This window comes from Atractosteus spatula, chromosome 15 (assembly GCF_055471065.1).
Source record: "Atractosteus spatula isolate fAtrSpa1 chromosome 15, fAtrSpa1.hap1, whole genome shotgun sequence".
Classification (NCBI taxonomy): domain Eukaryota; kingdom Metazoa; phylum Chordata; class Actinopteri; order Semionotiformes; family Lepisosteidae; genus Atractosteus; species Atractosteus spatula.
In genome coordinates, this window is record NC_142720.1 from 12640340 (window position 1) to 12655016 (window position 14677).

The window sequence follows — 14677 nt, forward strand, 5'->3', positions numbered from 1 at the left end:
AGTAATTACAGGAGACAGCTCTTTAAAATAGTTTTACCCTAAATAGGCCTCTTTTAGGCATGAACCTTTGCTTTATCATTGTTTTGATCAAACATTATTTTGGCAAATTTACTTTCACGTTTAATCTGAAACAGTTGTTTACTAATTTGTCGTTTGGTAAATATTGTTCATTGTGCTATACATATTAAGTTTTTATTAATATAATTTCAAATCTTAGCACATTCTTTCTAAGCAATTAGTTGGCAAGAATGCAGATTAATTAACTGATTTTGAAAAGAAAATATCATACTTGCACTGTAAGCCAATTCCCTGTCTAGGGCTAAAATGGAGTCCTAAAAAGCATTGTGCTGTGCAACACTAAATTTCCTACACATACTGGGCCATTAAACCATTTTTTATTTGTATCCTAAGGCATCTTCCATAAAAACCCTATAAATAGTTCTGGAAAAGGTGAGGCTGATATCACTGTGATGTGCAAATTAATTATTACTTATATGACAGCATTAAATTTCTGAGATTTATGATATGTAATTTAGGTGCACAGTACTCTGGTTTTCTTGATTGCTAATTTTCATCGGTATTCCCAGGGCAATTATGGAGAGAAAATAGGATGCAAATGACAATGCTGGTTAGAGAAGTAATATAAATGACTCTAACTAACATAACCTTTGCCAAGTTTTATCCTTTTTTTTTATTTTGTATGTGTTTGGGAGATTACCATGCGATTGTGCTTACACAATGCTAAATATCTTTTATGTATTGTTCTCGACTCCATATTCCAACTTATAGTCACTTATCTTTGAATCATAAATAACTGAGTTTTGATCTGTAAATATTTTGGCGCAGGATTGCCCTTTTAGGATAGTAGTTATATATTTCAGAGATGGATACGTTTGGAAAACCAGCTTTATAATAACATTCTGCAGACCCCAGTATCTGGGATATCTTGACCATACTTGACTGTAGCAGAAAGTGAGATTCCAGTGTGTGGAGAGGACGTCAGCAGCAGCACCAGAGCAAAGCACAGCCTCAATGAAGCTCTCGATAATGTCAATAATAATTTAAGGAAGAGCTATTGGGAAGAATTGTCAAGATGCAAAAGGTGGGGTATGGAGAATCTGTATATATTGAGAATTGACGTGATGGCTTACATCATGGAGATACAAAAGCTTTCCTTCCATGTCCGCAAAGCTGTCTAAAGATGTGTGAAGATAAGTTCTGTTTAGAAAGCCTAAACAATCTATGTTCTGGTTATCCATGTTCATGGTGATTCTTTTGCGCTGGAAATTGGGGAACAGAGAAATATTTTGTTAGTATGAAAGTTTTGAAGCAAGCACCCTCAGTCATTTTGAATAGTTGGCACTGCTGGGTGAGTGGGTATCCTGTAGCAGACTGGGCCTCGGGCTGTAGCCCTTGTGCAGACTGCTTCCTTCCCCAGAATTAAGTGGATTGCAGACCCACTGCTGGGGTGGCCTGGTAAAGAGATATTGCTGAGATTTGAACACCAGCTTACATATAATTCCCAGATGAAAGTTAAAATTACCCGTCTTAAACTTATACCCAGATATAACAGCAGAAGGGAAAAGAGTTTCACACTTGTACAGCAGAGGATCTAAGCTACTTTTTCACGATTTACAGAAGGATCTAAAAATCTAAAATGGCTTAACTTTAAGAAAAGCCTTTGGGTAATCCTTTCATTTGCTCATTAGATAAATAAAACTGATCACTTTCTTCATTTAAGAGACAATAAAGAATAGTCACAGTTTGAGTACTCGTGCAGTATAATTAAAAAATAATAATTTTGGCATTTTTAATAAATTATCCAGTTATTTAGAATGATCCAGAAGAGTATAAAATGAGTGTCAAGGTTCTATGATGTCTTTTTGAATTTGTTTAATTGCTGAGGCCAGATAGACTAAAATTGTCTTGTAATCGTATTTAATTTGGGTTATGTGTTATTCCTAATTTGAAAAGCAAAGAGGAGGGGGGGGGGTGCATTCAGGGAAGCAAATAGACAGAGTTTAACTCCTTGAGAGTTTGTTAGAAGCTGGATGTTTCCTGGGGGGATTGTGGTGTGTGTTCCACTTGGAAGCTTTCTAATTATGTCCTTGATGATTTCCATATTTTCACTTTACCTGGGGCATCACATATCCTTGGACTCTGCCAGGCCGAAGACAATGGAGAATACAGCAGTGCCGATGTAACCTTTTTGGGAGCACTTTGCTGATGTTAATAGTTAAAAAGCAGCAATTATATTTGATTGCCTGGATATTACTTTGTGGAAAACATGGCAGAGCTACCCCCTGAGCTAGATTTGAATGAATCAAATGTGGGCTTTTTCACATCAGTGTATTCCAGCATATAAATCAATAATCTAGTCCCAAAAGGAGTTTGAAGAAGGGCAGCAAATTCTGGGAAAAAAACTCACACCAGGGCTAGTTTTCCCAGAAGCCAGTTATCCTGGCAGTATGTCTATGGACTGTGAGTGGAAACTGGAGCACCTGGCAGAAACTCGGGGAGAACATACAGACACCATGCAGACAGCACCCCAAGAATTAAACCCAGGGCCCCAGAGCTGCAAGGCAGCAACGCTGACCACTGCACCAGTGTGATGCCCATCCTAGAACCGTTAATTACATGGTACATAAATGAACAGTAGCACTAATTTTCAGACACCAGCTAATATTTTATATAGAACAGTTTTATAAAAGATCCCATTGTTTGATGGAATGACTGCCTCTTAAGTACTTTCTGCAGCTATGTTTTAGTTGCAGTTTTATGTTTTTTTTTTCATTTTTATTTGATCAATGTGAAGCAAGTGTTTCAATATCTCCTACAATTTTGAAAGCACAGCGTACGCTCTTGAAATGCAAAGCATCTAGCACGAAATAGCAGTCTAAAGCTTTGTGCCTTGTAAAGTGCCAAAACTACAGACTACCTACCAAAAAATTAGCTTGTCGTTTTTTATTTGAATAGTTTTCCAGAACGATTCTGCTATGTTTCTAAATGAATTCTGCTTTCGTCTTAGCTGTGATACATTGTTATCTACTGAGAAGGAAGGAATTCAGTTTTGTGAATGTCTTCTTCTTGAGCAAGAATACTTTCTCTTTTCACGGTTTCCATTTACAATGGCTTATACAGTAAGCAGAGCACATTAGCTGAAGTTGGAATTAGAGTTATTTTTGAAGTGGTTTGATTTTTATTTTTCTTTTTTTTTTCCACCCTGGGAAAAAAAGGAGAGTTAGGCATTAGTCCGGGAATGTGGAAACAAAAACACCTACTTGAGCAGCAGCACGGACACATGCTTCACTATGGCTGCAATCTGGAACTGTTCTCAATGGCTTCTTTAAATGAAATAAGTGTTTATGAGCTTGCATTCCTTCTTTCTTAAAAAGACTGCTCTCCACGGTGGTACGGTGGCGAGGTTTAGTGATGCTGAATTCATTAAAATGTGAAAGGGCTTGAGGCGTTGGTCTGAGAGACGGGTGTCAGTTATTGGTATGCCTGTGAATCGGTGCTCTTGAGAGAGCAGTGAGAGGTGGAGTGAGGGCTGCTTTTAACTTCATTAGCCTGGACACTCTTGGGAGAGTTACAGTCTTGCAATCTAACAAAGTAGCTTTTATCTCCCGGGTCATTTTACAATTTACATGCAAGTTACACATTACTATACCTCAGTGTTCCTGCACCTTTATTCATTTATTGTACTATGGCATACCATTTCAGTTTAGAAAAGTCTAACCCTTGATTTCACATTGATTAGAGAGGTGCTTTTGTGTCTAAAACCTCTAACGTAATAAAAGGATGGAGAAAATTAAAGCTAGATCTAGCAAAGAGTAATGTATCTCCAGCCTTTAAATGCTATAAAGTTATTTTATTTCCTTTGTAGGTAAATATTTAGAATGACCCCATTCGTAGCTTGCAGTCTTGCGTGTTCACTATGAGTTTACTGTTAGGGAGATAGAACTTGTCACAGTTTTCATAAATTTACCCACCAAGATGCTAGTGTAACCAAATACATTGTTTTGGGTTCATTAAGATACCTATCATATTAAATCCCTCATTGGCATTTTTCTTTGTCAGTATGTAAATTGGCATTAAGTGTGCTTTTAAGTTAATTAGTAGCTACATGCTGTACTGGCCTAATTATAAATAATGACTGTGCATAAATAGAAAAAACGTGGAAGCACAGCTATTAAGTTCTCAAATTTTGTCTTAATTTTAATCTCATTTAACATCTGTTCACATCTTAAAAGCTTTTTAAATTCACTATTGGTGATTATAGGTTTTATTTTATCTAGCTGATATTTACATCAAAGCTATCATTTACTTCCATTGCTGAGCCGAGATACCAGACTATTCTGAATAAGCGGCTGCTACTCAATATTGAAAAAGTTTCGCACATCGCTGAAAGGGTTAAAAAAACCAAACAGAAAAGGCGGAATTGTTGTTTGTTTGTTTTTTTATTTGCTATTTTTAAAATGATGTGCGAAAACTTTTATAGCAGCCCCATTCAGAATCGTCTGGTATCTCGGCTCAGCAATGACCTCTATGTCTGCATTAGGGAAATGCGGAAATACAGGCTAATCAACCCTTCCTGCCCATCAGTCCTGCTGTGCCACGTCTCTGCAGTGACGTGCAGGAGGTTCTGCACTGACTTGATGATTGGAAGAGAGGTACATCCCTCACTGAAGTCACTGCGGGTCTGCAGGTGCCTGGGGAGGTACAGAGGTCATCGTGCACTGGGAGCCAAGAGAGCCCTGGCCAAAAACCCTAACAACCCTGTCCCAGCAGGGCGCCCCTGCTTGGGGGAGTCCCAGTCACAGCCAGCTGGTGAAATGACCCAGGATCAAACTCACAGCATTTAGGTCAAAGAGCCCTGTGCTCTGAGCAAGTTCCCTTAGTGATTTAGCCACTAGGGATCCCCCCACTGTTTGGTGCTTTACTTTATTTCCACTGTATATCTGCACAAAAAACAAGGTTGCCTGCTTCAGTCTGTAGTGGAGCAGACATTATAGATGAAATCAAAGCAAACACTCAGTGCCTATGTGATGAGCAGGTTATTACAGCCATTTGGAGAATGTCTCTCAGGCAGTACTTTAAAGAGAGGACTCATGGCCAGCCCAGAGGGATGCAGGTGTTGTACAGAGTCCTTTGGCTTTCACCTCTTGAGATCTGGGGTTCGGTTTTCACGGCCGCATCTGTAACTGAAAAGCCAAGCTGACAGGCCATGCCACATTGACAGGCCTTAGGACCCTAACACCTCCGAGATCTGCACACTCTCCGGCCGGCCTCACTTTAAAGGTACAGAGATGAAAGACAGGGAGGGCAGTTCAGATTTCAGTGAGCTTTCACCCTGTCCAACCCCACCTGACACACACAAAGCCAGTTCGAAGAGCATCGCTCCTCCGGCCAACTGAACAGCATGAACAGCCACTGAAGCTGACAGACAAATTACTGAAATAATAGAAACAAAAACATTCATGTGTCCCTCCCATTTCCCCAGAGGACTGCTCTAAAGCGAAATGGCAGGTGTAAATTGAATTTGGAACTGATTGACCTGTTTACAATATTTTGTAGTGAATGTTATCTCGTACACAATGTCAAATTTTCAGTCGCAACACTATAACTGCCACAAGAATGTCTTCTCTCAACATATTTTTAATGGTAAGGAAAATAAAAACACTGCTGTAGGTCATTTGGTCATTAGGGAATATTTTAGGAAATTGTGCCTGTGACAGTTACAGACAAACATTTTTTTTGTCCATAAGCCACAGTATTGTCAGAGACTTGATTACACAAAAAGATAAGGTCCATGATTCAACACAGCATGAATCCATGCATTTAATATGCAAATATATTATAAAAATAATGATGACATGTCTTTTTTTTCATTGGTCTATTCTATTTTCAAATAAATGTAATTAGGTGCTGTGTAAGAATTAAGCCTCAAGGGTCTCCAGCTATGGACCTGGAGAGCCCCACTCCAGTTATTCTTATAGATCATCCTAAATCACCTGTTATTTAAAGCGTAGGAATTGATCAATTAAGCAAGTAATGTTTCAGTGAAAGGAAAACTGGTTCTGGATGGTTGAAGGATATTTTGATTTTTTTATTCCAAATGATCTCTTAATTGCTTAATTGAACACACCGCATGTTTAATTGATCACAGTTAAATAGCTTCAGGCCTCTAGGAATTGATGATTTAAAGACTACCTATGTAACCTGTTGAACTGAGGCTCTCCAGGACCAGGACTGTAGACCCCGGTCTTAAGATTTACAGATGAATGGTCATAATAACCCATGCACAGGAAGGCAGCTATCTTATTCCAAATGCAGCAGAAATGTTTTGGAATGGTGCAGCTTTCACACTTCAGAATAGCTACTACCTGGTGTTAGCTAAATACAGGAGCGTGCCACCGCACATGAAAGGCATTGTTGTTACATGAAGCCACTCTGCCTTTTTGAGTGCGTGAATAATTTAGCAGCTCTACATTTAGATTTTCTCAGGGTTTTGTTCATGCCGTCTCCCCAATTTGGAAAAGGTCGGGGTTAAAAAAATTCAACCCATCTGTTACTGAGGTGAGCAAACCCTAGTGCCTTTCCCCTCCCTGGCCAGTGGGCATCTTTATCCTCCTTCTGTGCTTTGTGCGGGTTTGTGGCCAAGAGTGGCAGCTCAGCATAGCTCGTATTGACGCTGCTGAGGTGCAGGACACGACGGCCCGCACAAAGCATCACGTGGTGAGCCACCAATTCACCCATCAGATCGTCTTTCAGGGTTCCGAAATCGTTCACACCTACCTCAGGAAGTCGGGACGCCCGGCTTCCATGTCAGGTTTCGAAGTTTTTATTAGATGTCGTGTCACACAGTGGGACAAAACACGGCGAAGTAAGGTGAAGTATTGAACTTTTCATGTCAGTTCCTTTTTAATCAAGAGGAGTGACCAAAAAAGGAGTCTGCCTTTCCAACCAAAAAAAAAAACAATGTACTGTATGTCCTAGCGCTAGTTCTTTGCTCCATTATAAACAGATGGAGAAGACGTTGTATTTGTTGTTCTTTTCTTAATTTGATTTTCTAATATGAAACCCTCGACTCGATACGGTCTTTTCTATTTTACTGCTTCAAACGTAAAGATGGCAGTGCTTCACAGTCCTTAAGGAAATCACTTTTAAATGTCTGTCTGACAACTCAGCTGATGTAGGAAGATATACCATTGTCGTGTGTAATAGGGTAAAGAATGTGAGCTCGGCTCTTTCAGCACATTTAGCCACAAGGAATATCCAAGAGATGCTTATTCTGTTGCGTTAACTTCACAATGGAAGGTCTAGCTCCAGGCCTTTACTGTTGTAGTAAAGTGGAAAAGCTTTATCTCTTTGCTATTTGAGATTCCCCCCCCCCCCCACCTTTCTTGTATGAAAGCCATGTAACCGCAAGACGTCAAGAACAATATTTCCTACCTCGTCTCTCTACTTTGTGGGAGTAGCTAGGAAATGTCACTCTGAGTGGCATTCCCAAAGTACCTGTTAGATGTTTTTACCGGCATTGTTGTCAAAAGTCTGTGAAAAACAAAAAAATGACCTGGGAAGCATTTGTTAACCCTTATTTCTCTGAAATGCTGCATTTTTAAGTAGTAAAGAGACAAGGTTGAATACTGCTTTATTTCCCGCTCTGCGATGGTCAGAGTAATGTGAAATTGATTCTAGACCACAGAAGCATCTCCTGTGTGCACAAGGCATAGGTAGGAATTGAAAAAAGGAATTGTTTTATATAGGGGGTCTAACTTTATGCCTGTATTGTGTTTGTGCTCAAAAGAGCAGGGATCTTTGAATGGTGGTGAGCCTCTGGACGAAGGACTCCGCAGTTCTCCTGTGGACAGATGGAGGAAGGCTCAGAGCCCACCAGGTCCCGGAACAGGAGGAAGCCACTCGTCCTTTTGCACAGCCTCGGAGAGCAGCTTGCACTTTCAGTGAGTTGCCGGACGGAATTCTCTTGCTGATTAAAGATATCTTTCATATCTTTTGAGTGCAAAATGTTTTTATTTGCAATCTGCATGGATGTTACAACCACTTCGTAGACGTGCTTGTGTACATACTGCATACTTGTGTGTGTTGTCTTCACTGGCCCTGTACTACATAATCAGCTATGGTAGAACTATGGTAAAGCTATTGTATTTTGAAAAAGTTGTTTTAATTAAGGGATTTGTGGTTCTTAAACTTTCAATAGGAAATGGTAAAATTAAATAGTAGTATTATTATTAGTAGTAGTAGTAGTAGTAGTAGTATTGAAGAGGCTTTTGAGATCCATGTTTAGATTAACAACAGTAACCCTTATGTGTGAACATTCCTGATGGCAGTGACATTAGTGAGAGTTAAAGTATTTTGCATCGGTAAGTCCATAATCCAAAACTATAAACTATTGATTTCAAGAGCATCGAATGTCCCTTCATCTCCACTATTTTGTTACTAATCATGTTTATAATTATCGCACAGAAAATTGAGATGCAGACATCTTTTATAACAGGTGACCTTTTTTCATTTATTTCAAGAATTAACAGACACTATTAATAACTGTGTCCAATAATGTTGCACAAAGTACATTTAAAAAAAATCTTAAAATCTGGTTTTCAGTTTGCCTTCTCCCTCATAATGGACTAAGTGGAAAGCAAAATTATAACTGGGGTTGAATGATTATTTCTGAAAATAATCTTGGTATTGTTTAAAAAAACCGAGAAATTTGGAGTTATGTAAAATAAAATTGACTTAGTTTTCAAACATTACCAGAAGAAAAATAATAATCTGACTTGGGCTGAAAAGCTGAAAGGAAAGTGGGAGTATCGTCCCTTTTTTCATCTCCTGCAAGATATCATCAGGAGGCCTCTATATGAACACGATTTAAATAGAAAAGGAGTGAAGAGAACAACACTGTGACTAAACACACGAGTCAAATGTGTGGATGGCTTGATCTGTCTCCATTTGAGGGGGGAAAAGGAAGTGTATAGTTTTTTTCTCTAATACATTGAGTATTTATGTGGATTTGTATGTATTAGATAAAAATGGTCTTGTTCTTTTTATCCTTATAGGCTTTTCATGCTTGTTGACTATACAACTGGAGGCTCAGTGGCAACTACATCTTCTTCTAAGCCTTTAGATATATCTAAAATCCTCCCAGTATCGGCCAATTTAAAAAGGCACATCCAAAGAGGATGGACAGACTTAAGCTCTTTTAGAACATAAAATAAGAGGGTTACGGCAATTTGGCAGCCAAAAAAGCAGTTTACAGGTCTTCACAGAATTAGTGACAGTATGTAAGGAAGCTGATCAAGATGCTATAGGAAAGATAATGGAGACTGAAAGAAAAACAATCCCTCAATTTTTTAACCAACCTAATCTGGTCTCAGATGAAGTTTCATTGTTTCTTATGTTGAGCCAATAAGGCTTAGCGTGATGGAGTAGGAGCATTATTCCAGCTTTATTTTGGCTCAGGGAAAGCCGATGAGAAGTACAATTGGTTCGTGGCTTCACAGCAGCGTGCATAAAGCCTTACTGTACAGGGAGCAAAAGAAGGCAGAAATCTGGGAAAAATCCCAACATTTTCACTAATACTTTGCGTTTCTCCCCTTTACACGCAGCTGTGGGAATCATTTGACATTTTTATTTAATAAACAGCTGCAGTCATCTCGTGCAGCAGTCACATCCTTTACTATACTCAAGCACACTGCGCTGGAAGTTTAAGCCTCGGTCAGGTCTTCAAGCCTGCCTGTCCTACAGCTCACACCACTGGCCTGTCATGTGTGCAGACAAAGGTTTTAATTCAGCCCTTTTCAGTAATGAGGCAGGCAATCAGAGGCAACAAATCAGCGCTGGCAGTCTAATCATTCCTTGTTTGTAGGCCTTTCCTGATTTTTTTAATTTGATTATGTTAATATTTGCGTTTTAACAAAACTGTACTTTTTGGACCTGTTTGGTTTCAGTTCCTCTAAAGTTATTTCTCCATGTTACAATGCTGTTAACACCAAATTATGAAGCTACTTGACCTTTTAATGCCTGACTATGTTTAAATTCTTGGATTCTCACAGAAGATTTTAAAATAGCCATTTATGATATTTATAATGCACTTTGTTTTAGGATGAAAATTCCTGTGAAACATTGTATACAATAGTAAAAATAAATAGTGGAAATGTGTTGCCTTAGAAGTGATGTCTATTTATCTTTTTCTTGTGTGTGCTGGAGAGATCTAGTGTTTATTTTTAAGGCTTGTACCCCTGTGAGGTCAAAGTACCAAGAGAGCCAATACAGATACTGGGTCCCTTGTATTAAAAATGTCATTTTCCTTTCTCTCTGTGTCCTTTCTGCCTTGTGTTACAAGCCTTAGAGGATACATGTAATGAATTATTTTAGTGCAGTGTAATTATACTAATTATTCTAATACTGATTTTCTAGACTAATTCTGGTCTAGGTATAACAAAAAACAAATATTATATTGCCATCTCTATTCACTGAGGTAAAACAAGAGATTTCCATTAAATCTGCTTTATGGTGTTTTCAAATTCCAAAGTGATCGCTGACTGATTCTGGATTGTCAGCCTCATTGATCCTGTCTGCGCTGCCCTGTTTGTTGATGTTGTAGCCGAACCATGAAGGGTACGTCTGCTGGGCTCTGGGGCTCTTCCCCAGAATTTTTTGGTGCGCTCAGGAGCTCATGCTTCACACTCTGCAGTCACCATGACGGGCTCGGAGCTGGCCAGTGGGTCTGAGAAAGCCAGCGGGCCTGAGCAGGGCAGGGAGAAAGACCACCTGGCACAAAACAGAGAAGGTCCACTAAAGATCCAAATAAACAAATAGGTCACAGGCCTGACATGCCCTTTGTGTGTTTCCTTCACAAAAGCAGTTTAAAAAAAGAACAAAAGATGAGACATGACACACAAATGTACAAACACCAGAGCTGCCTGTCCCTAGGAGACAGCTAAGCCAAATAAATTCACCCTCTGTGTTGTTATTTTCTGTACCTCTCATACCCCTACTCCAAGTGCACCTTCTGTGCTGGGCTGCTGCTGTGAAAACAAGCACGTAAAGTTGCCTCCTCTTCCTCCTCAGGCCTCCCGGCCACACCCCGACAGGCAGGCTGGGGAGGGAGCTGGGCATCGAGGCCTACGAGGCTGCCCTGACAGGGGACCCCTGGGCCCGGACACAGGCAGGTAAGGTCCTTCTCTCTGCTCCCCTCCTGCCATTCAAGGCCTGACGGGGTAACACCGCAGGTGGCGTCTCAGTTTCTCTATTTCTCTCTAGCTGTTCACAAAAACCTGGTAAATGTGGTCTCCTTCGTTTGTATTTTATGATATAGCATGTCAGAAAAAATCCGCATGCACTCTTGTCTGATAGAGTGCTTGATTTAGGTGCATATAACATCTATATTGTTTTCTTTTTATATGAAATAGGGATAAAGTTACTTCTAGCAATACAGTATATAACATGAATACAATGAATACAAGATCTTCTGGGCTTGAGTAGGTGAAAGATGTGGAAGCTGCCTCATATCTTACCTAAAAGAGGTAGAGTGGGGTCCCCTCTGGATGGATTGCCACTTTGGGACATTTGCCCCCAAAAGAAAATCCATTGAGAACAGAGTATGAGGTTTCTAAACCTGTTCTGATGCAGCGGCAGAGCCACAAACTGTTGTTTTTGTCTTTCGGTTGAAAGAGAGGTGGTGTTCCAGAAATGTGTGGGTAAAACAAGTGAATATGGAGAAATGGATGTTTGACTAATAGTGCTCAGTTTGCTCCTAGGACAATTATTTTTTTTAATGCTTCGTATCTTTATATGACCCCCTATGATTCTTTAAAGATTTCAACACAATATTTACACAAACTGTACCTGAAATGCTCAGTGTGATTGTTCTTAATATCAAAATTCTGACTTTGTGAATGAAATAGTCACAAGCATAGTGTAAATCATGTCCATTTAGTTTAATCTAGTCTTTATTTTTATTTGTTTTATTTCATTTGGTATAGTAGCCTTTATGATTGAACTCAACTCATGGCACGGACATGCTGACCTCCTGTCAACTTTTCTTACTAAGCAACGAATCATTTATTTTTAATGTATGAGCACCTAGAGATAGTTAATGAATCGTTTTGAAAGTTCCAGTCCACCAGCTGTGCTCATTAGGTTATGTAATAAAGTACATTGAATTACATAATGTACATAGAACGGGTTTTAAAAAGCATGATTTCACATCAACTCAACACTCAACAGCTGAAGAACTGTACTACTTTCTTATTTATACCCAAGTCTTAGCATCAAATTTAGGATCAGGGATATAGCCTACCTACTTGTTTAGTTTATTTGTATTGCTAATGAGCCAATAAAATTCTGGATAAATTACAAATAAAATCATTCTTGTAATTATTTTATGACATATAAATGTATTTGAGTGTTAATGTACAGTAAGATACAAGCTTTAGGAATCTGTGTAATCCATTGTTTTTATATACAATCATAATGAGATTTAATTTTGAACCTACAGTATGTGGGAATTAGTCATTACGATTTTTTTTAAAAAGTCTAAAAAAAAAAGACTTGAAGCTCATAAATCCCTCTCAAAATCTTGCACAGAATTTCAGAAATAAAGAATTTTGTTCTTAGGACCTGCAAATTGGAGTCTGGGACTTTTGACAAAGTAGTGATGGAGGATAGCATTTGTCAGATTTGTCTCACTTAAGTGGTAAACATTGTATCATGGAATCATGGAAAACTAATTGGCTTTTATTAATCTTTTAAATTATTATAAACAGTATTCTTTGTACTTGCTACAGCAGTCTCTTTAATGCCCCAAATTACCACTGATATCCTAGAGCATCTGTATTGGAAGTGGTCTCTTTGCACTAATCCTGTGAAACTTCCACCCACACCAGTTTGTTTAAAATGAGCCTGTAGGTATCCAGCTAAGTACAGCCTCTAGTCATCTGAATCACCTGATTAGGCTTAGGCTGCAACCTAACAATGACATGCTCCTTCTCCATATGCTTCTTTGTCTCTAAAGCAGCATTAGCTGAACTGTAAGGCATCCTGAACAGAGGGATAAGAAGTAGCGCCATAATCTGTGCCACAACTTTCATAAACTACAGGGGTCTTTTGCTGAAAGGGTTTTTAATGCTTCGAAGTGAGAATAGCCATTCAGAAAACTGTTCTGTCACTGCATCTGACTTGGGAATGCTGCTTGTCTGCACATTCCATAGGCGGAAAATGTACTCCATTCCACATAGTTCCTAATGCTTGGTTGCTAATCTTGCGGCGGTGCTAACTCCTTATGGACAAGAAGAGAACTTCTGTAAGTGGGATCTGAAAACAAGATTGTTTCGCCCTTGTGACACTACAGATTTTATTGCCCACGAAAAGTTTACCATCTGTTTTCTGGAAAGGTTTAAGCCCTTTTATACAAGTAAAACAATGGTAAACATAGTAAAAATGGCTATCTGAGAACCCAGAGTGTTTTACTTACATGATCATTCTGACTTTTCTCCCTGTTTTTTTTTTTAGGAAACAATCATGCTGGCAATGTAGATCAGGTAATATGCTTCCAGTTTTTAATACCTGCAATGAAAAGCAATAATTAATACCCAAACATGAGCTTTCACTAACACTGTATGAAAAATACACTCCTTTAAGGAATTAGAGTATTACATGTATCTCTTCTTTTATGCTGAGGAATTGTTGTTTGCATCTGGGTTGAATTGTTTCTTAATTCCTAGTTTTTGCATTCTTTAAGCAGCTGACAAGAAAACACAATGTGCAAAACTTTTCAATGCATGTAAATGAAGAAATCATGAACTAACATTCATGTTAAGGTTCTTAATGCTAATGTCTCGATCAAGGAGCAGCCGTACAGTGCAGTGGAAAGTTCTGTGTTTTTTTCAGTCTGAGATTAACTTTCAAATGTTCTCTACATCATCCTTCTGGACAGCAGATATATACACTGTAACTGCAAACATGGGCTTCAGTTTTCAAGTACAGTCATGACCCTAATCGATGCTCCAGTGTAGTATTTGTTATTTTATTTTTCCACTATCCCTCCTTTACCTTTAGTTGGTTTTCTTTTAGGTTACTGAAGAATCCGGATCTCTGAAAGTCGTCCATTTTGGTTTAGTTTAAACAGGTATTTTTCTGGGGAATTTACCCTTCAAATATACCGTATATTTACAATTAAAAGGCTGTTTTTATATCTTATTTCAGTTTTCAGATTATTCTTCCCAGTTATTTTTCAAAATATGTACTTCACAGCTGTCACATTTAATTTCAGTTTAGAGTAAATACATTTTAAAAAACAGGTTTACTTCAAAGTGTCTGGCTTATTTTGGAACATTCAGTCACCTGAATGGGAGGCAGAAATCATGAGTCACTTCTGAGGAACTCTTTTGGAGTAGAGTTGGCGCTATAACACTTTGAGGTATATATTAAGGTATCATTATTAAAGCAATGTGCCTGCGCCAAAGTTCATTGCTTTCAGATATACAGTATCTATAATTTGCATGTACTGTACATATAGTGTATTTTCATATAATTTCTTTTTTAGGGTATTTTTGTAACTGGAATTGTTTTGTACTTGCTTGTGAATAGAAATATTTTACATTATATACCCTTTCTGTAATTGACTTGTGTACAATAAACGATTTTGTACTGAAAA

At 38.5% G+C, this 14677-nt stretch overlaps 1 protein-coding gene across 1 annotated transcript in view; it reads left to right on the forward strand.

The window, feature by feature from the left end:
• wdpcp (WD repeat containing planar cell polarity effector) overlaps window positions 1-14677 on the forward strand; it is a 68592-nt gene extending 53915 nt beyond the window's left edge. Inside the window, exons 15-18 of the mRNA XM_088934066.1 lie at window positions 7811-7964; window positions 11092-11192; window positions 13534-13562; window positions 14095-14677. Of these exons, the coding sequence (XP_088790192.1) occupies window positions 7811-7964; window positions 11092-11192; window positions 13534-13562; window positions 14095-14145 (335 nt within the window). The 3' untranslated portion in view covers window positions 14146-14677. The remainder of the gene's footprint in view (window positions 1-7810; window positions 7965-11091; window positions 11193-13533; window positions 13563-14094) is intronic.